The sequence below is a fragment of the Nannobrachium achirus genome (genome assembly GCF_963921795.1).
Source record: "Nannobrachium achirus genome assembly, chromosome: 4".
Lineage (NCBI taxonomy): Eukaryota > Metazoa > Chordata > Actinopteri > Myctophiformes > Myctophidae > Nannobrachium > Nannobrachium achirus.
Window position 1 is genome coordinate 54598240 of NC_137813.1, and position 25083 is coordinate 54623322.

General features: G+C 44.1%; 1 protein-coding gene across 1 annotated transcript in view; it reads left to right on the forward strand.

Moving 5' to 3' along the window:
• The window catches only part of smg1 (SMG1 nonsense mediated mRNA decay associated PI3K related kinase), a 95688-nt gene that overhangs the window by 21326 nt on the left and 49279 nt on the right, over positions 1 to 25083 (forward strand). Inside the window, exons 12-34 of the mRNA XM_080725106.1 lie at positions 799 to 900; positions 3640 to 3936; positions 5281 to 5411; positions 6495 to 6656; positions 7793 to 7911; positions 8648 to 8735; positions 9288 to 9389; positions 9630 to 9770; positions 11758 to 12032; positions 12838 to 13040; positions 13330 to 13491; positions 13972 to 14126; positions 14680 to 14825; positions 15050 to 15367; positions 16283 to 16427; positions 17427 to 17577; positions 18025 to 18145; positions 18708 to 18977; positions 19285 to 19436; positions 20210 to 20351; positions 20737 to 20881; positions 21568 to 21706; positions 24472 to 24693. Coding sequence (XP_080581232.1) covers positions 799 to 900; positions 3640 to 3936; positions 5281 to 5411; positions 6495 to 6656; positions 7793 to 7911; positions 8648 to 8735; positions 9288 to 9389; positions 9630 to 9770; positions 11758 to 12032; positions 12838 to 13040; positions 13330 to 13491; positions 13972 to 14126; positions 14680 to 14825; positions 15050 to 15367; positions 16283 to 16427; positions 17427 to 17577; positions 18025 to 18145; positions 18708 to 18977; positions 19285 to 19436; positions 20210 to 20351; positions 20737 to 20881; positions 21568 to 21706; positions 24472 to 24693 — 3888 coding nt within the window. The remainder of the gene's footprint in view (positions 1 to 798; positions 901 to 3639; positions 3937 to 5280; positions 5412 to 6494; positions 6657 to 7792; positions 7912 to 8647; positions 8736 to 9287; positions 9390 to 9629; positions 9771 to 11757; positions 12033 to 12837; positions 13041 to 13329; positions 13492 to 13971; positions 14127 to 14679; positions 14826 to 15049; positions 15368 to 16282; positions 16428 to 17426; positions 17578 to 18024; positions 18146 to 18707; positions 18978 to 19284; positions 19437 to 20209; positions 20352 to 20736; positions 20882 to 21567; positions 21707 to 24471; positions 24694 to 25083) is intronic.

Here is a 25083-nt window from a genome sequence, read left to right on the forward strand (position 1 = left end):
GTGGAAATAGCAGATCTACAAGCTCACAACGCGACGCGTTGTGAGCTTGTAGATCGGCTATTTCCACTATCAAAGTTATTTTTTTAAGTAGTAAGTTGTCAAATATGTCAGTTATTTTCTTTGTATATTTAGGTTATGTGTCATATCTACCATGTACAACTTCAAAGCCTAAAAGCCAAACAGAAATGTAATTATCAACGACAAAAACACAATTAAATCGTTAATCGCCAATTATTTGAGTGACAATTAATCGTCATGTAAAATGTCATATCGTGACAGCCCTAGTGTTATCTAATCTTGTCCAGGCACACTGGACACTGAGGTCCGACTCATAAGGACTGCAGTTGTCCTTGTCCTGTTTACATCCCTGATGTAGTGTTGTACTTCAAACAGGCAACTATAAGCAAGTTGTATTATATTTTTATATAATATAGACCAGATACAGAGAATGTTTGTAAACAAACACGTAGAGTGGTGGTTCAGAATGTTATGGATATTTTTTACACACTATGAAATAAAGGGTCTAGAATATTATGTCTAGCTTGTCAACCTGTGGAAATTTAGAACAAATTTATATATGTCTAAGTAGTCAATAACGACGTTCTTCTAGAAATAAGCTTTATGAATAATGCTGCTCCAATGTGACGCTGCCAGAGTTATCTAAATATGATTTGGTCTATTCCTGTCCTCCCAAACCACAGATGGGAGAAAAGCTTCAACATGTCTGCCAGTATTATACCGTCATGTGAATGAATGTATGAATAATGTCCTTGACTTGATCTTTCCTTTTTTTTTTAGATTGTGGACCAAATCAATAACAAACTACCTGCATCATTTGTGGAGAAACTGTTGGCACCAGACTCTCAGTTACTAGAACTCCGCTTCCATAGGGAGAAAGAGGTATGTGTGTATTTGTGTGTACTTCTGCTATTTTTGGAACATTTGTGTGTTCGAAATACTGATTTTGGCCTCAGTAGTCTAGTAGGAAAGGGGGGTCCACGCGCATAGGGTGATTTTTTTTTTCTTAATCCTTAAAGGGTATATTTTAAGATTCTGCCAAGCTGAAATATCATCCCATTCACTTACTATAAAAGGACAAAACTATGGTTTTGTGGGGTCCATTTTTAGCCCAAGGAATGTTTTTCGTGCAATACAAATGCTTGCAATGGACCCCTCACATGCTACTTTTTGTATAGTAAGTGAATGGGTAGGTGCAAGAAATCATTAAAAACTAGAAGCAGTGCTCTTCCGAGCACAGGTCTCCACCAGGCCACACAAATCGGCCTGTTATAGCGCCACCATGAGGCTGATTTAAAAAATGTGGGGCAGAGGTTCTGAATTAGCATCCAGGTAGTGTGTGTGCTCAGTTTGGCAGCGATCGGGCCAACGGCGCCGGAGATTAGCTGGTAACAACCAGGCCACACAAATCGGCCTGTTATAGCGCCACCATGAGGCTGATTTGAAAAATGTGGGGCAGAGGTTCTAGATTGGCATCCAGGGAGTGTGTGTGCTCAGTTTGGCAGCGATCGGGCCAACGGTGACTGAGATTAGCTGTTCACAAACTGCGAGGACGCACGGACGCACGGACGGACGGACGGACGGACGGAGGGGAAAACATACTCTCCCTCAGCCTTCGGCTGGTGGAGACAATGGGCCTCATTCATCAATCTGGTCGTAAATAGGGTGTATTTTTTTCCTTAAATTTCATCTTAAATTTCAGTAAGTCCAAACGTCAGTCAAATTCATCAAGCAGTGTGTATATCCCATTTTGTGCTTATCCACAGGTGTATGTCATGATGAATTTGGACGTAAATTTAAGTGCAAAAACAAGGGTAAAAACGAGAGAGCAGCTTCCATAGTACTTACGGCAGGACCATATATGGTAGAGAGAGCATGACTAAGCACTTTCTGCTCTTCACACTATAGGCTACTAGAAATTAATCACAACTTAAACTTGGCTATACTGTTGAACTTAATTGTGTCTTGTCAAAAAAAAAAAAAAAAAAAAAAAAAAAAGAGAGAGAGAAAAAAAAAAGAATAGGCTGCCTATTTTTTCTTCTCTATAGATCGGCACATTTACAAGGCTACGATTAGTCCTCAATCACAAAATAATAAACATGGGATGGATATTATAATCCTTTTCTACTGAACATTGCCAAAAAGATAATGTTGAAGGAATATACAGTATGAGCTGTGACACGCACTGCTTTCCGATATGGACCAGACCAGGTCGCGAGCTTTATTGATTATTTATCCTATGTATGTATGTATGTATATACTGAGGGGAAATTCTTTTTTTAAATTAATATTTCAACACTGTCCTGTAAAGCCACATGTATTCTTATCAGACCGAAGGTAAGAGTTATTTTGCTTTTGTGTGTAGCGTTATGTGTTGATGTGATCAATAGGCATACAGTAGCCTAGTCTATTATAAATTAAAGCCTAATCAGTGGAGGGTCGCGACGCCCCCCACCTTCTCGCCAGCAGAGGAACTTGAACTTGGACTTGCTGCATATAAAAACTTCAACTTGTCTCGTCAAAAAACAAAGGAAAAAAAGGAAAGAAAAACATATCGGCATCACATTGACAACATAGGATATGAATTAAAACTGTTCTGATCCCGCAGATTACAAAATGGATGCTGAACGTAATGCTCTAATGTAGACTATAATAGAATAAAGTGGTTTACAAGGTTCAATCCATCACGGAATAATACACTAAAAAATTATGTGGAAATATCCACAAAGTGAAACACTGCTATTCTTCATCAGAGGTAAGAATATAGGCTAGTGGCAAATACAGTATAGGCCTAGGTAGTGCAGTGGGTCTCAACCAGTGGTCCAGGGACCACAGTGCTGTGCTGGGGGTTACAAGTGGTCTGGTGGTCTCCTGCTAAATGAAGGAGAGTTGGTAACCAAACAGACCCTTGGGCCTTTATAGATCCTTAACTCTTTAAAATGAAACCAAATGGACGAGTGCGGGCAGTCATCATGCGGTGCATGAGTGGTCCCCCATCGGCGGGTCCATTTGGTTACAAACTCAGTGACCGCTAATCCACGACTGAATATGTAATTGTTTGACAATTGACATATTCTTTTATTTTTTAAATACATGTGTTGGCACATGTTGGGCAGAATGGACTAATAAATATTTTATTTGATGTTTGGCACAATTTAAAATTGATTTTGCATGAAGAAAAAAGCATTCTAAATATGCACCGTGGGCTGATGGCTTATTTCCAGACCGAAAAAAGCATCCTAAATATAAGCAAAGATTTACACCATGGTCGGAGGTGGTGTATTTTCCATCGTATTTCCAGCACAAATCCAAGACCAAAATACAATGATGAATTTGACCCCCAACTTGAGAATCATCCTAAATGCCGGTAAGAACAAAATATGATCGTATTTTTGGTCTTAAGTGCTTGATGAATGAGGCCCATTGAACCCCTTGGGACTATATTTCAGCCTGTTACCGGGCAGAATCTTAAAACATACCCTTTAAGGATTATGAAAAAACAGGTGGGGGAAAAAAAAAATCCACCGTATGCGTGTAGACCCCCCTTTCCTACTAGACTACAGGTCTTATTAATACTGGGTTAAGGCTGCCCTCCTGACGTGTGTTGTGTGTGTGCACCAGGTGATGTCGGCCACCCACAGCGTGTACCAGGCGCTGATGAGCCTCAAGAACATCCCCACCCTGGAGGCGGCCTACAAGCTGGTGCTGGGAGAGATGGCGTGTGCACTGGACAACCTGATGGCCTCCCTGGACACCACCATCACCACCACCACGGCCCCCGTCGTCAGCCCCTGCCCCGACATCCAGCACCCCGCCTTCTCTGCCCTCACCCTGTCCCCGGAGCGTGCCCAGTTCATCCTGATCTTCAACCTCAACGTTCTCACCACCATCGGAAACACCAAGAACTCCCTGATTGGGGTGAGAAATAAATGATGCCAACGACACGCTAGGGCTGCAACCATCGGGTTATTTTTGAAACAGTTATTCTATCAATTTGACCTTTTGGATTAATCGAGAAGCACGTTTGGTTTGACATTTCAACAAATCTATTAGGCCTAACCTATTAGTTGGGCCTAAATCAGAAATTGGCCTACAAAAACAAATATGTTGCTACATACTGTACATGTACTGTAAGCCCCTCCCATACACTAAAATGTGTTCCCGGCCTGAATGGGTTAACCAAGCAAGTACTATTTTTGGCGCATGATGGTTGCTAATATAGTGAAAACTAGAAAGATGCAATTGGAAATGCTGACGGTTGCTGACTATATTCTGCAGTAAGCTAACTGTCATGTGAAGCTCGACCTAACCCTAACCCACTCCCATTGATTCCCTACTGATTCCCACTCCCATTGATTCCCTATTGATTCCCTATCCCTGCCATTTCCAATGGCAGCGGAAAAGTTACCCTAGTAATAAATAAAGTTTCAGCAGAAAAGTTACCCTAGAAGTCTATACAGTTTCCCCAGGACTATAATGTGTTGCCCTGTTGGGCAACCACACTAATAAGTGTGTTGTAAAAGTGTATACATTTACAACATGTCACGATGTGACACTTGTACTTGTAGATTGGCTATTTTTTACCATTTCTGGAATTTGTTTAAATCTTTTGAAATCTTTTGCCTATAATTACCTGACCAAAATAGTGATCGATATAGTTGATTAAATTTGAATTTCAATCGACTGTTGCACCATACAAAATGCCTCTACCTTCTAGGGCATTCACCGAAGATTCGAATATCAAAGTCACTATTCAACGTTGTTCACCGAAGTCGAATATTCGCTTATTTTTTTGTTTTTGTTTTCTCTTTAAAAAATATATAGTTAATAAAGCTTGGCTACTAGATAGGAAGAATATATAATGCTCTATAACAGGGGTTCTCAAACCTTTTTAGGCCGTGACCCCCAAAATAAACATATTTGAACTGGGGACCCCCACCCTGACAAGCACTTGGAATTGTAGGTATTACATTTAATGTGACTCGGTTCCGCAGATAAATATTGTGAAAATAGCAGATCTACATGCTCAACGCCTCGCAACGCGAGGCGTTGTGAGCAATGTTCGCTATTTTCACAATGTTCGCCTCTTGCTTATTTAATATTTGACAGTTTGTCCAGTCCTGTCGAATATTCAACTATTCGAATACTTTGAGGTTGAATAATTTGAATACAAAAAATCACTATTCGTGTATACCCTACCACCTTCTCACTGGTTCTGGCCATTGTTAAGCAGATTGTGTGTGTGTCTGTTTGTGTGTTTAGATGTGGGCTCTGTCCCCGACGGTGTTCGCCCTGCTCAGTCACAACCTGATGGTGGTTCATTCTGAGCTGGCGGTGTACCACCCTGCTGTGCAGTACGCTGTCCTCTACACCCTCTACTCCCACTGTACCAGGTAACACACACACACTCACACACACCAGGGACGTGCAGAGAATGTTAGAGAGGCAGGGGCCCAAAAGGGCTTTTTGGTGAAAATATATCGAAAATAGCAGACCTCCAAGCTCACAACGTGTCGCAGCGCTCAAGCCCCCTTTCATGTCTATGTGTGCATACTCTAACCTAACGCGGACATTATTTGTTGGCCGGCGCTCTGGCGTCTCGAAATGACGCGGAGGGGGACATGACTCCTGCTGCTGTCCACCTTGAGTAAATGAGGAAGTGATCCGCGGTGGAAAACGAGTGATAAATCAAAGCGATTTTATAATCATAATGGATAAACCTAAACGAACCAGTTCACATGAACAATACTGCTGTAAAATAAGATATCTGAACGGCTACATTTATTTTATACGATTAAAATGTCATGAGCCAGCACAGTTGTAGGGGGGGTTTGCCCTAGGCTTATTTTTCTTTTCCCATCGCCAAAATAAGCTTGGGTTTCCGAGGCTAATGTGTGCACGTGCCTGACACACACTGTCGCTAATCTGACTCCATATTTCCAGATTGGGGGTCCTTGAAAACATAGGCGATTCTAGCCTCTTCTAGCAGGGGGTGCATCTGGGTTCCTCATACGCGCGTGCGAACATTTTCGGATTTTGTATGGTTTATCCTGTTGTTTTAACGGGTTTCTAAGGTTTATTTTTTACCTAATTGTAACTATATAAACTGTGCTTTTCTAGACACCATGAACATATGTCTATATGATTTATTTACTTATTTTTGCAACAACTTGTGTGTAAAATACACTTAAGAGAGAGGCTTTAGGAGCAGTTCACCACCAAATTCGCCACCAGAGCTAAATAACAGACACTTTTTTGCTCCGTGGAAATGTGTTGCTTGTGGTAGCTTGCAATGACTTTATGAGGTTGTTCACCCCCCTGGCGGCCAGGAGGTGCAAGTGCACCCATAGACACCCCTTAAAATCGCCTATGCTTGAAATGAAAAACGTTTCGAGAGCCAACGATCCATTATAGTAAATACTATGTGTTGACACCACAAGTTGCACAAATCTGCCCTGCTCCGTCCTGCTCTGCAGACACGAGCACTTCATCTCCTCCAGCCTGTCGTCCTCGTCTCCGTCGCTGTTCGACGGGGCCGTCATCAGCACCGTCACCACGGCGACCAAGAAGCACTTCAGCACGCTGCTAAGCCTGCTGGGAGGCCTGCTGGCCAGGGAGCACCTCTACCCCGAGGCCAGGTACCGCGCCTGTGTCCACGTGCACGCACGCGCACACACACACACACACTAGGGCATTCACCAAATATTCGAATATCAAAGTCACTATTCGACGTTGTTCACCGAAGTCGAATATTCGCTTATTTTTATTTTTTCATTGTTTTCTCTTTAAAAAAATGTATAGTTTATAAAGCTTGGCTAGATAGGAAGTCATAAGAATGAGTTGTCAATGCCCCTGGTGGATGAATTTGTTAATGCTCTATACCAGGGGTTCTCAAACCTTTTTAGGCCATGACCCCCAAAATAAACATATTTGAACTGGGGACCCCCACCCTGACAAGCACTTGGAATTGTAGGTGTTACATTTAATGTGACTCGGTTCCACAGATAAATATTGTGAAAATAGCAGATCTACATGCTCACATGTAGATCGGCTATTTTCACAATGTTCCCCTCTTGCTTACTTAATATTTGACAGTTTGGCCAGTCCTGTAGAATATTCGACTATTCGAATATATAATATACTTTGAGGTTGAATAATTCTAATACTAAAAATCACAAATCTTTGAATATGCAGTATGTTCTTTTAAAGCAAAAATGTTGAACTCAAAACTTTGCTTCTGGGGGTCCCTGGAACAAAATATTTTGAGATGGGGGTCCGCGGTCAAATACATATAATTATAAGGGTCCTTGACATTAAAAACTTTGAGCACCAAAGAAACATATGTTTTTCAGAAAAAGATTTAGAAGAAGTTTTTAGGTATTTTTCTGGTCTAGTGGGTTGATTAAACAAAGTTTGAGGAAGAGCTACTACCAGGCTCGAAATGTCAGCTGGGTTGGTAATCAACTTTACCTTTGGAGCTTGATCCAGTGTGAGGACTTGTGATGTTTTCTTGTGCCTAGTACATGACTTTGGGCAGTGGATGTGCAGGCTTTGTTTATTTTTTTGGCCATTAGCCGTTTCTTAGCTATTGTATATTCCCATGTATCATGATCTGAAACTGAAAGATTGAGTTCAGCTACGGCTCCACAACCGGAATGAGTCACTTAACCAATTGCTAGTGCACGCACGTCTGAAGCTGCCACATTTGGTATGCAGCCATCAGAAGTCGATACTGAGCCAGTGTGTGTCTGTGCGTGCTGTCATCACTGTGCAGGAAGCTGCTGTTGACATGGGCCCAGGAGATCTCAGTGCTGCTGAAGAAGTGTGATACCTACGTACCATTCTTCTCCCTACCGTCCTTCAACAGGTTCTGCAAGGGCCTGCTGGCTAATGGTGAGGCAGCCACAGAAGGGCCATTTAATGACACAAATACAAGATAATGGCGTCATGTGGACTACTTGTAATGAATGCGATCACAACTCGAGTCAAGTAACACGCTGTTTCTTTACATTCAGAGGAGTTAATTCAAACTGAAGGATCACGAGCACTCACAGAAAGGTCCTTGTAACTTTGGTCTTAACTCATTCATTGCCTTTTCAAAATGGCCCGAGTTCCTCACTGCCACGTTCCTAAATTTTCTAGTGCACGGATACATTTTTAGTGCACAATCGTGCACTCCCATGCCTAGAAACGCTTGGAAATCCGTTCAGGCATTCATGAGATGGAAGCCTTCAAAGTCAAACAAAACAAACAAACATGGCTGCCATTTTGAAAGATGTGTTTGTTATGGGGCTAAACATGCAATTTCACGATTGCGATCATGCCTAATACATTTTTTTCAAAATGGCTGCCAACTCGGGAAACTCGGGCTGTGGCAGTCTGGGGGTACTGAAATAACTCTGGGAAACTCGTGGCTTGGCTATGAAGGAGTTAAAAAAATGGGTACAGTATGCTGCCCGTGGCCTACTTAAAATAAAAGATATTTCTGTGAGTTCTGGCGATTCTTCCCTGTATCAACCATTTCCTTCAGGACATTGAGTTCTTCAATTTCATTGAACTGGGGGGAGGAAAAAAAAAACGTCTGAGCGGTAAGCTATAATATCTGTGCTCTGTCTCGTCTTTCCTGCAGCGCTGAATGAAGACCCTGGAGTCTGCCTTCAGACCTGCAACAGCCTTCAGGTCCTGTCGTCATCCTTGTCCACTGAGCTACTGCAAAGGTAAGGGCACAGACTTACAGCTCCTTATGATACTGTCAAAGTCAATATTTGCTGCAGGGTCTTTTTGGGGATCCACCACATTCGCCAATACTGGCAGTGAATCAGCAATCAATTTTTTTATGTATTTCTTTCTATAATGAAACAAGAGACTCTTGCACACCTACAAAAGCGACCGGTGCGTCGAGGAGAGACCAAACAATGGTCCGGTGAATAAAGAACTTCACGCACACAGTCTTCAAATGCAAAGGGGAATTTAATGGGGAATTACGTTTCGGGGCGTATTTAGACCTTCATCAGGCAATCTTTCAAAGATGTATTTCTATAAAAAATACAAAAACAGTTTGGAGTAACTTTTATTTTAACCAGAGCGACATCATCCTTTGTGGAAACTTTACTGATGTTAACGCCTGGTACCACATTTTTAGATATGAGAACTCAAATTAGAGACGTTTCCAAACAAATGTATTGTTGCCTCTGTGATAGCACACACTGTTAGTATAGTTGTCCAGTTTGCTCATCATGGGATCTGTGTGTGTGTGTTCCTTGTCTCAGGTGTGTGGATGTATGCCGGGTACAGCTGGTGCACTCAGCTGTGAGGGTGCGGCAGGCCTACGGCAAGCTGCTCAGGACAATTCCCTTGGACGTGACACTCAGGTCAGACTTAACATCTGCTTTCAGAGCTGTTGTTCCTATGAGGAAATGTAACGATGTCTTGTTGCCATGCCGAGAGTAGCTCCTGCGTAACGTCCAGCATGCATATTGCTCTACTAAGATGACATGAATGACATGTCATTCTCAACGAGTGTTTCAACTTGATAATTAACTTGATGCAAAATGCAACATATCGAAATGTATGCACTTAATGTAATCAGAAAACCGTTGTTGTGTCCACAGTAACCACAGACACCCGGAGATCGGGGAGATCTCATTGGCTATCCGTCGTCACATGAGCCGATCCCCCAGCAGCACATTCCACCCGCAGGACTTCAGTGACCTCATCAGCTTCATTCTGTATGGAGCGCTGCACCGCGGGGGGTACGTCTCACTCTGTCTGTCTGTCTGTATGGAGCGCTGCACCGCGGGGGGTACGTCTCACTCTGTCTGTCTGTCTGTATGGAGCACTGCACCGCGGGGGGTACGTCTCACTCTGTCTGTCTGTCTGTATGGAGCGCTGCACCGCGGGGGGTACGTCTCACTCTGTCTGTCTGTCTGTCTGTCTGTCTGTCTGTCTGTCTGTCTGTCTGTCTGTATGTATGGAGCACTGCACCGCGGGGGGTACGTCTCACTCTGTCTGTCTGTATGGAGCGCTGCACCGTGGGGGGTACGTCTCACTCTGTCTGTCTGTCTGTCTGTATGGAGCGCTGCACCGCGGGGGGTACGTCTCACTCTGTCTGTCTGTCTGTATGGAGCGCTGCATCGTGGGGGGTACGTCTCACTCTGTATGTCTGTCTGTATGGAGCGCTGCATCGTGGGGGGTATGTCTCACTCTGTCTGTCTGTCTGTATGGAGTGCTGCACTGCGGGGGGTATGTCTCACTCTGTCTGTCTGTCTGTATGGAGCGCTGCATCGTGGGGGGTACGTCTCACTCTGTCTGTCTGTCTGTATGGAGCGCTGCACCGTGGGGGGTACGTCTCACTCTGTCTGTCTGTCTGTATGGAGCGCTGCACCGTGGGGGGTACGTCTCACTCTGTCTGTCTGTCTGTATGGAGCGCTGCACCGCGGGGGGTATGTCTCACTCTGTCTGTCTGTCTGTATGGAGCGCTGCACCGTGGGGGGTACGTCTCACTCTGTCTGTCTGTCTGTATGGAGCGCTGCACCGCGGGGGGTACGTCTCACTCTGTCTGTCTGTCTGTATGGAGTGCTGCACTGCGGGGGGTATGTCTCACTCTGTCTGTCTCTGACACATAGAAGGCTGCTGATGAGAGAGAGAGCAGGGTTCTGAGAGGGTCTTGATCAATGCTAGATAGATAGATAGATAGATAGAATGTTTTATCTTAGTGACCTGCATCACAAGATGCCCAGCCCATACAGGATTACAGCATACACAAACATACACCGCAAACAGAATTCTAATAGTATTGATTGTTCAGGCTGTGAGTTACAGATACATCTGCCATGCCTTCTCTAGGAATTTCCCTAATACTAGCTGGGCTACATGTGGTCTTACAATACTTTTTTGTGTGTTTGTGTTGATTGTGATGGAATATATCCTTGGCACCCACGCCAAACAGCCTACTTCCAACGGCTCCAAACTGCCAGTCTGTTGTATTCTGCTGGCATTAGTTGGCAAACTTGGCATTTTAAAGTCGGGCGACGAACATTGCATTCAGACGGCTGGCAGACGCTGGTTTGATAGTGTTGCCAGGTCTGCTCATTATAAGCCACTTTTGTCTTGTTTTCCTGTAAAGTCTCTAGTTGCTGGTTGCCTAGTTTGGGCTTGTTTCTGAAGTGTAGTTGTTTATTTGGCCTTGCTTTCAACATTCTTTTAGAAAATAGCTAAAGTAATAGAGCTCAAGTGGTGAAACATTTGGGCTTGTTTTCGTAGACCTGGTCGCTTGTTTCCCTCACAGAATCTGGCAACCGGAGATATTTCCTCTTGGTGAGGTGTGATGATTTCTCTCACCAGGCACTATTACTGGCTTTGCTTTGGAGTCCATTAGTGTATAGGAGTTGAGTATATGAGATGTTATTTAGTTAAAATGTGCAAATGGAAAATGTCTCTGGCTTATTTAGGCTTGCTTCTGGAAGTTCTGCACTATTATAGCAGACTAGACAATGGTGGATTTACCACTAACGCAAAAAAATTGACGGCAAGCGTCTCGTTGCCGACAAGCTCCCGATGGCTGCCTGTGGGCAACGACGCTTTTTGATGAAAATTGTCCAGAAATCTCCTTAGTTAAGACCTGCCTTAAGAACTACTTTACAAGGCATTTTGTAGAATTGTCCACAGTTCAATTTAGTCGTTATTCCAATCTGTGTAGTCTTCTACTAAATATATTGGTCTGTGTGTGCTTATCTGCAGCAAGGAACCGTGGCTGGAGCGCATGTACCACAGCTGCCAGCGGCTGGAGAAGCGCGAGGGCAGAGGAGGCGGCAGTGGAGGAGGAGGAGGAGGAGGAGGTGGTGCAGAGGGTGGAGCCAGCGGTGGCAACACGCCAGGCTCCATGCCCCGGGCCCTGCTGAAGACTGAGGCGGTGGTGTGGCAGTGGGCCGTGTGGGAGGCCGCCCAGTTCACCGTGCTCTCCAAGCTCCGCACTCCACTGGGCCGCGCGCAGGACACCTTCCAGACCATCGAGGGTAAGAGAGAGTGAGGCGTTGGGTTGTAGGGATGGGACGATAATCGTTTATCGTGATAAATAATAACAATAATCGTAGAGCCGACATTTACATTTACATTTGCAAAATCTTCTGTCCTCTGTCTTGGAGCTTTTGTTGAGCTGAAAATTCAGTACCACTTAAATCCTCTATACTTTGATAAAATGGACCTTTTAAAGAGTGAATTTGGTACGCTCTTATTTCACTCTACATGCTACAAGCTCACAACGTGTTCAGCGTTGTTAGCTTGTAGATTGGCAATTTTTCCGTTCCCCCCAGAATAGGGATACCATTGTTGGGTTAACAAAAGTATGTTTAAGTTTTAAGCATATTTTGATCATCACGATAATATATATTTTTTTGCCAGTTCCCATCGTCCCATCCCTAGTTTACTGTGCACCTGAAGTAGAATAAACTATACGGCATAAACACCTATACATATGGATCGTCATACCTATACATACCTATCCATTCCGACATGTCGCCACTCCGAAATGTACTTCTTATTGTCGGAGTGGCGACACTTCCATAGAGGTTAAGTTTAGGGTTAGGGTTAGAGATAGAGTTAGTGTCGGAATGGAGACATGTCGGAAAGGAGACATGTAACCCTTGGAGATATGCATTATGCAGATATGCCGAATAGAGACCCAAGCTAGCTGAACCAAACACGTATTTCTTTTTTTTTTTGTCTACTGACTGCTAGTTTGAGTTCATTTTACTCATCCAGGAAAAATAAACGGTTCTAAATCGCTCTGTTTTCCACCCTGCTCTCTCGGCCTCCGTCCAGGTATCATCCGCAGCCTGGCTGCCCACAGTCTGAACCCGGAGCAGCAGGAGCTGGGAGCGTGGAGCGGAGCCGGGGGCGACAGCGACGGCCACCACTCCAACCAGCTGCGCTTGGCTCTGCTGCTGCAGTACCTGGAGAACCTGGAGAAGCTCATGTACAACGCCTACGAGGGCTGTGCCAACGCCCTCACCGCCCCACCCAAGGTAGGGGAGACGTTCTCAGTCCAAACGAACAGAAGAGAGGAGATACAGGCTTTTTCCCAAATAAATGCAATTTGAGGAAATCTTGCGATCACGTGTTCTCATGTTGGTCTGTGTGTTAGAGAATGAAATAGTGACTCATAGGTTGATGCTGAACGGAAACACTTTTGCAACGATTTTCCCATGTTTTTGAAGTGGTTAAAGTAAGGTCACATGATGCAGCCATACAGTGTGGACCGTTTTTTTTGAACAACATAATGACGGATTCCTTTCTCCTGCCTACCCGTGCCAGGGCATCAGGACGTTCTTCTACACCAACCGTCAGACCTGTCAGGACTGGCTGACCAGGATCCGCCTGGCACTGATGAGGGTGGGCCTGCTCTCGGGGCAGCCCGCTGTCACGGTGCGCCACGGCTTCGACCTGCTCACAGAGATCAAGAACAGCAGCGCCCAGGTACGGATGGAATGGCAGCTAATAGTGAGTCAAAGTTGGGTTTTAAACTGCGTTTCATGCAAAAGAAAAGCTGTTGGAAAAACCATATGAATAGAAAATGCTGTATTTTGAAATGGTCCAAATGATTCATTTCAACTAACAAATTCTATGTCAGTTGGATGACTAGACTCCTTGACCTAGCCCAGAAACCAAACAAATCTGCCAGTGCAAAAATTGAAATAAATATCCGTGGCATTTTAGTCTGGCCCGCTTGGTTTTGATTGGATTTTCATGCGCTCAAAGTTGTGGGGCACGAATCAGGAACCAGTATTCAAATATGAGTCAGGTTTATCACCAGAGGCATAGTTTTGAATCCGCCCCTTGGAAATAAAGGTTCCACACAGAGATTCCAGACTAATAATCTACGCAGTGATGTTAGTCTGACCATGCCAGGTCTATCCTTGACCCACTTTTTGTCCAATCTGTGGTGTTCCCACACAGGGGCCAGAGTTGGAGGTTCCTCTGATGATGCTGGTGGAAGCCCTGTGTGAGCTGCGTTGTCCCGAGGCCATCCAGGGTGTGGCTGCATGGAGCCTCTACAACACTGGCAAGAGCTTGCCCTGGTTACTCTCTGTAGCCCTGCAGGCAATGGGCCGGTGAGGACACTCGTGTTTGTTTGGTTTTCTCTCGTCATGTCTAGGGCTGTCACAATTATTACATAATCGTCTAATCGTGATTTTTTTGACATAATCGTGATTATTTTTCATAATCGTCATAATCGTTTCCATGTTGAAAAATGTTCATATGTTTAAAAAAAGGTCAAAAATAGTGGAAATAGCAGATCTACAAGCTCACAACGCGTCGCATCGCGACGCGTTGTGAGCTTGTAGATCGGCTATTTCCACTATCAATATTCTTTTTTAAGTATAAAGTTGTCAAATATGTCAGTAATTTCTTTGTATATTTAGGTTATGTGTCATATCTACCATGTACAACTTCAAAGCCTAAAAGCCAAACAGAAATGTAATTATCAACGACAAAAACACAATTAAATCGTTAATCGCCAATTATTTGAGTGACAATTAATCGTCATGTAAAATGTCATATCGTGACAGCCCTAGTCATGTCAGCTTTTTCATGTGACTGCAGCCGAGTCGGCTTAAGTAGCTTCTACTGTACTGATTTATTATCTTGTGTTTGTGTTTACAGGTTTGAGAAGGCGGCTCTAGAGTACCAGGAGCAGCTGTGTGCCGTCACAGGGATGGACTGTTCCATCAAAAGTTTCGATCGCTCGTTGTTGAAATTGTCCAACACCAGCAACAGCACCAGCGCCAGCCCCAAACACACAGGCAACGGTCAGTGCAAACCACATGCTGTCACTTCAGTCCATCTTAGTTTTTGCATGAGGCCACCACAAAAGCATAATTATTGTCCTGACAATGCAAGATAGTCAATGGTTTACTCTATTCTTCATCTAGCAAATGAACATGGCTGTGACACCTCTGTGCAGTCAGAAAGCTCTGTGCGGTCAGAAAGTGCAGCAGCGTTTTCAAGTCTCTGTGACCTCCGTTCTCTCCAGGCGAAGGCAGGAAGACGGTGCTGCTCAAGTCCAGCGAGTGCTCCCCCGAGGTGCTCAACTTCCTGGTCAACAAGGCGTGCCAGTGCTACGTGGCGCTGTGCGACTGGCCCTCGGTGCAGGAGTGGCAGGCCAGCATCCACGCGCTGAAGAAGAGCAGCCCCAACCTGGCCAGCGTTCACCTCAAGGCCGACTTCAACTACATCCAGGCCCTCAGCCACTTCGAGGACGGAGACTTCAGTGAGTGCCGCAGCCAGCTGGAGCTGCTGCCCGGAGAGGACTACGGCCTGCTCAACTCCACCACCACCAAAGACAAGCTGGGTAGGGTGCAGCTGGGTAGTTCTCACAGTGACATTATAATGTGTAGGTAACTACCTTAGTTTTTACTGTGACACTTATTTAACACCATAACTCTGGGACAGAATTGGTTGAACACTGAATTGATACTCAGTTGATGCCTTTATACAAACACCACAGTTTGAAGGTGGGCATCCATCTTCTTTGCTGCTGGGTTGAAGATAGAGCCCGACCGATACATCGGTCAATTCGATATATCGGTCGTTTTGGAGCTATCGGAGGGGTATCGGATATCAGTGAATTATTCCACCGATATCCGATATTAATTATATAGGCCTATTTGTGGGCAATACCAGAATTATCCAGCAGAGTGCAGTATAATAGTCCAAGACGCAAGCCAACACTATAGTGGAGTTGCTGCCTCTCGTGTGTCATTCACTCACCACATGTGCTGTATAACTCTGATTTTTCATTTTGGGGTGAAGGAAGGTGTGTAGACCTATGTGAAAATCCACAGAGAAATATAGATGTCTGACTAGGCCTACTATATAACCAATTGGAATGAAATCTGCTCAAACTGTCTGATATACGGATACAGAACCATATATACTAAGGCTATATAATGTCTGGTGGACATTTTTTTATGTTTTGTAAAAAAACATATATATATATATTCTTTTTACAAAACATCGATATCGGTATCGGTGCTCTAGCACTCTCCAACATCGGATATCGGTATCGGACGAAAAAAATGGTATCGGTCGGGCTCTAGTTGAAGATATGCATCAAACCACCACTTAACAACCAAACACTCACTCAAGAATGTTAAGTCGCCTGGGCTCTAGTTGTTGTAGCCAGGCACTGTGTGTTTTTGGAATCATCTTTTTGTCTTTATTGCACCATTAAGTGTTTCATAAACCATGTGTTTGTGCCTGTCAGATCTAAAGCGCCTGCTGCCATCGGCATTGAGTCCAGACCCCTCAGAGCTTCAGAAGGCCATCGAGGTGCAGCTCCTTCGCAGCTCTGTCAGCGCCATGACGACAGCCAATCACCAGCAGGAGCAGAAAGCCACCGCCACATCAGAGTGAGTTCTGTCATCTCAAATATAGTTGTTCCTACAGTATACCAGCATCGGAAAAGCTCCTGATACTGCCTAAAATGCTGGTGTCTGTCAGTCTATGCCATTCCGATACCACGTTATTTATCGCATGATTATTTCATTTACAGTAATACTTTTTGAATGTTTCGGTTGATGTTGCATGATTGTTTTACTCTCTTACTGTAGCATACTATTCAAATTGTTAGTTTACCAACTTGTAGCTGCACAATTACTAATTACATTTTTATTTTCAAACTATTTAATTTCGAGGACAATTTGTATACAGACCTGTAAGGGTCCATTCTGAACCTCCTCAAGGAACCGAGATGGTCCACTTGGAGAACTACTGTCCCTGATTTGTTTAAATTACACACTGTTATCGGATTGGTACACCTCTATTCTAAAACGGCTAGTTCCATTCCTTGATTCTGATTGGCTGGTTTCCCTTTAATTGCTGTGGTATGAGACTATAATCCACACCTTGAATCAGTTTATATCAAACCCAGGTGCGTCATTTCTTTCCACAGTGTTCCACAGTGCACCAATTATCTGCACCTGTGTGGCAAAAAAGCTGGGAACTACTTTCTTGTAGTTGGGAACTACTTTCTTGCAGACCTTGTAGTGAATTATTAGTGAAATAGAACAGTTGTAATTGGTACATGTCTATGATTTTTCATGTTGCCATATTGTAACGGTTTTAGAAAAGCAATAAGCCACGCGAGGCATGTGTTTACCTGTATTTTATAACGGCTGAGGCGGTTGGAGACACTCTGCTTCGCCTCGTGTCTCACCACGCCTCTCAGCCGTTATAAAATACCAGGTAACCACATGCCTCTTGTGGCTTATTGCTTCAATCTCAAATGACCAAATGGTTCATATTTCTTTCCTTAAGTTCCACAAAGGTTGGCTGAATGCAACCTCGCTGGTCATGCTGGCTTGCAAGCCTGTAGTCTGTTTGATGTGGTTAATTGTGGTCCTCTGCAGTACGCTGGTGCGCTACCTGAAGCAGACGGGTCGTATCTCCCTGGGTCCGCTGCGTCTGTCTACTCTCACCCTGTCTGACTCCCTGCCAACCCTGCCCACCATGCAGCTGCACTGTGCCTCTGCCCTGGAGAACACACTCACCGGACAAGAGGTACACAACACTATTTAAAATGTGACATAGTGGGCCTACCGAACAGATAACCAAGGAGTCTGCTGTTGAAGTACGCCTAATAGACGTATAACCGCTTACTTGATTGGCTGTTTGAAAATAATTCCTATAAAAAGAAAATGATTCCTATAAAAAGAAAATGACATGCCCAGAAGATGGGAAACCTTTAACCAGGTTGAAAGTGGTTAAAATATGGGCCTTTTGGGTTTCTTTTTACAGCCCAACTCAGTTTTCAAAAATCTTTTATTTCTTAAGAAAGTGAAGAACAATTCCTTTTGCCATACAGATAGCATCGAAATTTTAAATTACACAAACGCTTTCCCGGTTTTAAAGGTATAACAGTATAACTACGCTTATTTCCTTTCCTGGTTTTAATGGGTTAAGCATTTTTTTCTGGGTTTTCATTAATATTGTGCCGTCTCTCTGTAGGACTGTGTGATTCCACTGTACAGTGAAGCTCTCAGCTCCTGTAAGCAGCAGGATGTCCAGCCCTGGCTCCATGCTCTCAGATACACCACCTTCCAAAGACAGCTGCTGCTCAAACTGAAAGGTAAGACAAAAAAATATCTTTACGGATCTGTGACTCATTCCAAATTGGGGCAAGGTTTCAGCCTGAGCAGAGCCCCATTAACTTCCATTATACATTTAAAGTGCAATATTTTGAGAAATACAAAGCATATGTTAAAAAATAAAAACAAAACAAAAAAAAAAATAAGCACCAACGGCTTGCACGAGAGATGTGAAACTGATTGGTCCAGCGTTTTTTTAGATTGGCCACGAAGAAACAGACAAGACCATCTTATAGACATCTCGTCTAATACAGAACCATGCTGTAATATTTGCAGATGGAAGACATATTGCTATGGTTTATTATACAATTTATTCATACAAAGAAAAATAAATCTTATTCTATTTAGAACAGCAGAACATGACACTGACCTGGGGCCAAATGGTACGGTTTCCCACTTAGTAGAACTTATTCTTTACTCTATCAGCAGTATTTGATGTCCATGCATGTACAGTAGCCCTAGTGCTCATGTGATTTTTGTACATGCTGTCCAGATAACATTTCAAAGTGCCTTCATAGCATTGAATAACACTCTGGTCTACAGGTTCCTCTGCTCCTGTCGACGGCCACCTGATGGAGCTGTGTCTGACTGCCGTCAAGTTCGCCCGGAAGCAGGGCAACATCGCCCTGGCCACGCGGCTGCTCAGCCAGTGCAGCGAGTCCGCCGAGAGCAAGAAGGAGGGAGAGGAGGTGGAGGAGGAGGAAGGCGACGAGCTGAGCAACGCATTCAAGCGTCTGAGTCTGGAGGGAGTGATTGGGGAGAAGTGGGGACCGGAGCTGCAAATAGAGAAAGCCAAAGTCCTCTGTACTGCAGGTGAGGACGGGGTGGGGGCTCTCTTTCTTAAAGAAAGAGTAGTTCTTCACCCAAGAACAAAAAAAAACTATCAATTACTCGCCCCAAGGAACCTTGAATTCATGTTTTTGTTGCATTCCTAAGCCAATAATTTGATGATCGGCGGAGTCTCCTACTGACCGATGACCTGGTCATCAAATTATTGAATCAGAAATGCCATAAAAACAAAAGAAATCTCCATGAATTCAGTGCTTCATGGGGTGTGTTCGTCCACTCCAGACCCACTGTTTGGGTGATCTAACCACCTGTAACGTCTTGTCTTCTGCAGGGCAGTCCATGGCAGCCATGGAGATGCTGAGCTCGTGTGCCCTGTCCTACTGCCATCAGGGGAAGTGTGAGCGTGCCGCCTGTCGCTCGGTGCTCACCCTGTGCAAGTGGCTCTTAGCGGACTGGAAGGACCTCACCCCGCAACTTAAACAGGTAGAGAGATGCGGCTCTCTTGCACTGTAAAATACTGAGTATTATTGCGTTTAATCTTTGAGAGGGCACTAACGGGACCAAGGTTATGTTTGGTTCCACTTGTAATGTACGCCCTTGCAGACCCTAAGAGATAAAGAAGGTAGGGGATTTTAAGTACTTGGGGTCAACTTTCCAGAGCAAAGGGGAGAGTGGAAAAGAGCTTATGAAACGAGGGCAAGCAGGTTGGAACGGGTGGAGAAAAGTGTCAGTTGTGATGTGTGAAAGGAAAGTATCAGCAAGAATGAAAGGGAAGGGTGTACAAGACGGTGGTGAGACCAGCTATGTTGTATGGTTAAGAGACAGTCGCACTGAGGAAAAGACCGGAAGCAGAAACTAAAACGTTGAGGTTCTCTCTGGGAGTAACAAGGATGCGTAGGATCAGGAACGAGTACATCCGAGGGACAGCCCATGTTAATTGTTTTGGAGATGAAGCCAGAGAGGCCAGTCTGAGATGGTTTGGACATGTACAGAGGATGGATAGTGAGTATATTGGTAGAAGGTAGGATGCCGAGTTTAGAACTGCCAGGCAGGATGCCCAGAGGAAGACCAAAGAGGAGATTTATGGATGTAGTGAAAGAGGACATGAAGTTAGTTGGTGGAGATGGAGGCAGATTATTCGCTGTTGCGACTCCTGATGGGAACAGCCAAAAGGAAAAGAAGAAGAAGAAAATGGTCAATTTGGATTTAGATCAACGGACAGTGACATTAGTTTGTGTGTGACTGTGTTGGTCCAGGTGGTAAAGCGATCTGGATCTTTGACGACGTGCAACGCCGGCACCGCAGGCAGCCTGTCTCCTCTCAGCTCCAACATCGCTGCGCTGCTGGAGCTCCCCCTGGTGGAGCAGGGGATCCCGCGCATCACAGCAGAAACGACAGGTGAAGGACAGAAAAACGCCACATTGTTGCATGAAGCCATTGTATACAACAGAGGTTCTCAACCTTTTCAGGCCGTGACCCCCCAAAATGATCATATTTGAACTGACTAGCACTCCGAATGTAGGAGCTGAGGCATTAAATTTTGTTTGGCTCGGTTACACAGATAAATAGTGAAAATAGCTGATCTACAAGCTCACAACACAGGCGTTGTGAGCTTGTAGAGTATGTCTGCTATTTTTAACATTGACCAATTACCAGTTGTTTCAAGTTTGCCAGTGATTTGATATTTTTGATATTTTTTCGGCATTCTTACTGCTACTTACTTACAGTAGTATGTCACTTGTTGACAGTTTTTTAGAATCTCTCTCTCTTTTTTCTCTCTCAGTGAGTGTGGGTGTGGGGGAGCCAGACTTTGTACTCGGCCAGCTCTACCAGCTGTCTACCAGCCAAGCTCCTGAAGTGGCCAAGTCCTGGGCTGCCCTGGCCAGCTGGGCCTATCGCTGGGGCAGGAAGGTGGTTGACAATGCCAGGTTAGTGGAAATGATGTAGGATCCACCACACTATCAAGGCTGGACAAAAAGTTTCAAGTCTTAGACTGCCCTCCATTTAATCAATTAAACCCTTACGTATATACTTTGTTGATTGGTATTCCCCAGGGCACTAGGCCCCTTTGGAAACAGAAATAAATCAAATGGGCTGGAATCGGAAAACTCTTAACACTTGGGGGGCCATTATTTTGGTAATGTTTTGGCTATAGAGTTCCGCCATTCACTTACGCTTTCTTTTGAAGAGCTCCGGAAGCCACGATCGTGTCCATGTTGTGGAAATTCACAATATTAAAATGGACGTCAGTTTGTTTACTTTCGGTCGCGAATCTAAAATCCTAACTGCAGTCGATAGGCGCGGCCAAGTGTCGCTATAATTCTTATCGCGTTCCTGGACGTAATTGGCACCGGAAGTGGGGAGTTTTTTTGTTTGTTGCTCAAAGCACTGTTTGAACTTTGAACACTCGGTACAACTTTCTGATCAGCATCATGTGTTTTCAGTTCAGTAAAAGGATTTCTACATGGATTCAAATAAAACTGGGTGCGAGTGAGACCTAAACTCGAAATGGTTGCATTCAGTCTGACTCTTTCTGTTCTCCAGTAACTTTCATCTGTTCACGTTTGGTGTCAGATGAGGCATGAACTTTAACATTATCTTTTTCCTGTTGCAGCCAAGGGGAGGGTGTGCCCCTCCTTCCTGGGGAGAAGGAGGACATTGAGGAGCTACTTCCCGCCGCCACCAGTGAGGAAGACAAAGACGCCATCTTCAGCATCCTGGGACAGGCCATGTGTCGGCCCGCTGGCATCCAGGTAACTCTCTGACCCAGGCACGGGCATGAGCCCCTGCCCTTTTACCTGTATGTAAAAAAAGAAGAAAAAAAAAACTGGCCTCTCCAGACCATGAATGTAGACTTCTAACATTCTCTGCACGTCCCTATTGTTGTTGTTGTTGGCAGAATATAGATGGATGTGTCCTAGAACAACCTACAGTATATAACTCTGATATATTGTCTAGTCTAAGAAGCAGAGTTAAGCTCCCTGAGGTCCAGGCAGGACTCCATTGTTCCTGAGTCTAGAACAGGGCGCTACAGTATCACTTAACCAAAATATGGAATAGTTATGCGAAAAAACAACTCATGACCTGGGCACTCTGGGGTAAAAAAGAGAACCTTTATTAAAAACGACTAACGTGTTACGACCTCGGAAGGTCTTCATCAGGGTTAATGAATCCTTTTTACTCCTGAGTGCCCTGAGTGTGTTGTTTTTGTGAATTGTCGCATGTTTGCACCATTGACACTTTTTTACTATTGTTTGTTAACTTTTTTAAATCTCCTGTGAGCACCTGGTTGTTCTGTTTTTTTCTGACGTTAAGGAATAGTTATAAATAATGCAGTTGTCTATGGTTTTATTCTTCCACGATGAGATCACTTGTTTTTTTCTCATGTCTTCTGAGAAAGAATCAGCTGACATGGGTCTGGTGCTGTTCCTCTCCTATGATATCATATAAAATTGCTTGTTTATTTATTCCGTTGTAGACTAATGGGTGTGAATTATATGGTCCATTCGGGACTTCTGCGCGTGTGCTTGCTTGCCTTCCAAGTTCTTACCGCATACATAATTTATACATGGCGTATAACTCTTAACAGTCTGCATGATGCATTGATTAATAATGCGGGAAGGAGCTTTTTTTTGTTTTATGAGGATAAATGTACAGCTGTGGGAGTTAAATTCAATGTGGTGTATAAGCACAGAGGTAGGTTGTTATTCATTAATTCCCAGGGCAGATTGCCCACTTTCCACAATGATATGTATTTGTCTCACTCTCACCATATCCTGATTTATTTTTGCGACCGAAGGTCGCAGTTTACCATGAGAAATGTGTGTCACATCTTGTCTCTGTGTGTGTACACATCTTTACAGTCTATGGGTTGGTTCCCTTGACACATCACTGTGACATCACGTAAATGTTCATATATGGGTATTCCCCAGAATCCCTTTTATGCCCGTATACAGTATGAAGATCCCTGATGTCATCGATATATATCACTGGCCAGATGGCCAAGACATGGCCCATATACAGTATGTGTGGCTGGTTCAGATAGGGATCTCCATGTATGGGCATAAAATATATTGGTACCCTCTTATGCCCATATATGGAGATCCCCAGGCATCAAATCCAGGCCCTAACTCGCCATGGCCCTTCTTGGCTTTACTAATTAACATACGTTTTATGCCCATATATGGAGATCCCTGTCCCAATGTCATCAATATTAAGGACATATCTGGGAATTCCCATATTTGGTAATGCCCATATATGGGCATGTTTTGACATAACATTGTTGACTATCATGCAGGGGTCTCCATATATGGGTAACTGGTCTGATATACATCACTGGCCAGATGGCCAAGAATTGGCAAGGGCGAGGTCGCAGGTCACCCTGAGGTGTCTTACTTGTATACTTAGCTGTGCGGCAGACGGAAGTCACGTGTCGAACATAGCGATAGATCGGCTGTTTTCAACACGTGACACCGGCACGCAATTAACTGTAACGGGGCTTGTTACCCTTCCTGATGCTCACGGTTTCCTCATGCTCATACAGAGCTAGGGAAGGCAGCATTCTCTACCAGGGCTCCATCAGCTTGGAATGAGCTCCAGATGTCCCTAAAAATCTGTTCACTTCCTTCTTTGGGTCAATTCAGGGCAATGGTTTCCAACACCTTTGTTCAAGATTGTAACTGCTTTATTAAGGGCACTGCAGTGGCTCAGTGGTAGAGTGGCTGGATGGGAACCACAAGGTTAGTGTCCCAGAGTTGTAGTGTGGAAGTGTCCTTCAGCAAGACTCTGAACCCCTAATTGACTCGAGATGAGCAGGTTGGTGCTTTGCATGGTTTCCTCAGCCATCGGTGTATGAATGTGTGCGTGAATGTAATGTACAATCTACTGTATTTAAAGCGCTTTGGATAAAAAAAACACAGTATAAATGCACCATTTACCATTATTTTGTTTTTGTTTCTTTTGAGCATTTTGTTTTTCGAGTGTCTCTGGCTTCTGATTCATGTATTTTGATGTTGCTGTACAGTAGGGATGGGACGATACGCAATGTTATCGTTTATCGTGATAAAAAACACTCACGATAATCGTATTGTAGAGATTTAATTTATCGTGATATCGTCCTCCATCATGCGCTGCGATCAATTCACCTTTTATATGCCGAGCCTAACCACTTAAACCCTCCATAATGGTAAAATGTAGTTGATATAGTCTTTTTTTCACTCTATCAAATGTCTTTGGCAAAACATAGCAGATCTACAAGCTTGCATTGTGAGCTTGTAGATCGGCTATTTTTTGGCAAGTGTTCCACCTCAGGATAATGGATTTTGATTATCGCGACAATATCGTAAATCACGATTTCTTTTGTCACAATAATCGTGATATGACATTTACATATCGTCCCATCCCTATACTGTACAGTATGTGAATGACTCTGCTTGTTGAGCGTTGTTGTTCTGTGTTGTTCTGGGCTACACGGTATGTATTTCCAATCATAAATAAAGGTTATGATGATGATTTCCAGGACGAGGACATGGCCCTGCAGCAGGAGGAGGACGAGGAGGACGACATGGTGGACGTCATCTGGCGCCAGCTGCTGGCCTCCTGCCCCTGGCTGGCCGAGGCGGGCCAGCCCGTCACCGACGGCCTCATCAGGGTGTGGAGGCGCGTGGTGGACCGCATCTTCAGCCTCTACCGGGTCTCCTGCAGGGCCTACTTCACCTTCCTCAAGCTCAACGCTGGACAGGTGAGGCCTGGTGTCTTGTGTGTAGGGCTGTCACAATTATTACATAATCGTCTAATTGTGATTATTTGACATTATCGCAATTATTTTTGCCATAATCGTCATAATCGTGAATGTTGAAAAAATTCCGAAATGGTGGAAATAGCAGATCTACAAGCTCACAACGCGTCGCGATACGACGCGTTGTGAGCTTGTAGATCGGCTATTTCCACTATCGATGTTCTTTTCTAAGTGTAAAGTTGTCAGATATGTCCTTAATTTCTTTGTATATTTAGGTTATGTGTCATATCTACCATGTGCAACTTCAAAGCCTAAAAGCCAAACAGAAATTTAATTGTCAACGTCAAAAACACAATTAAATCGTTAATCGCAATTATTTGAGTGACAATTAAT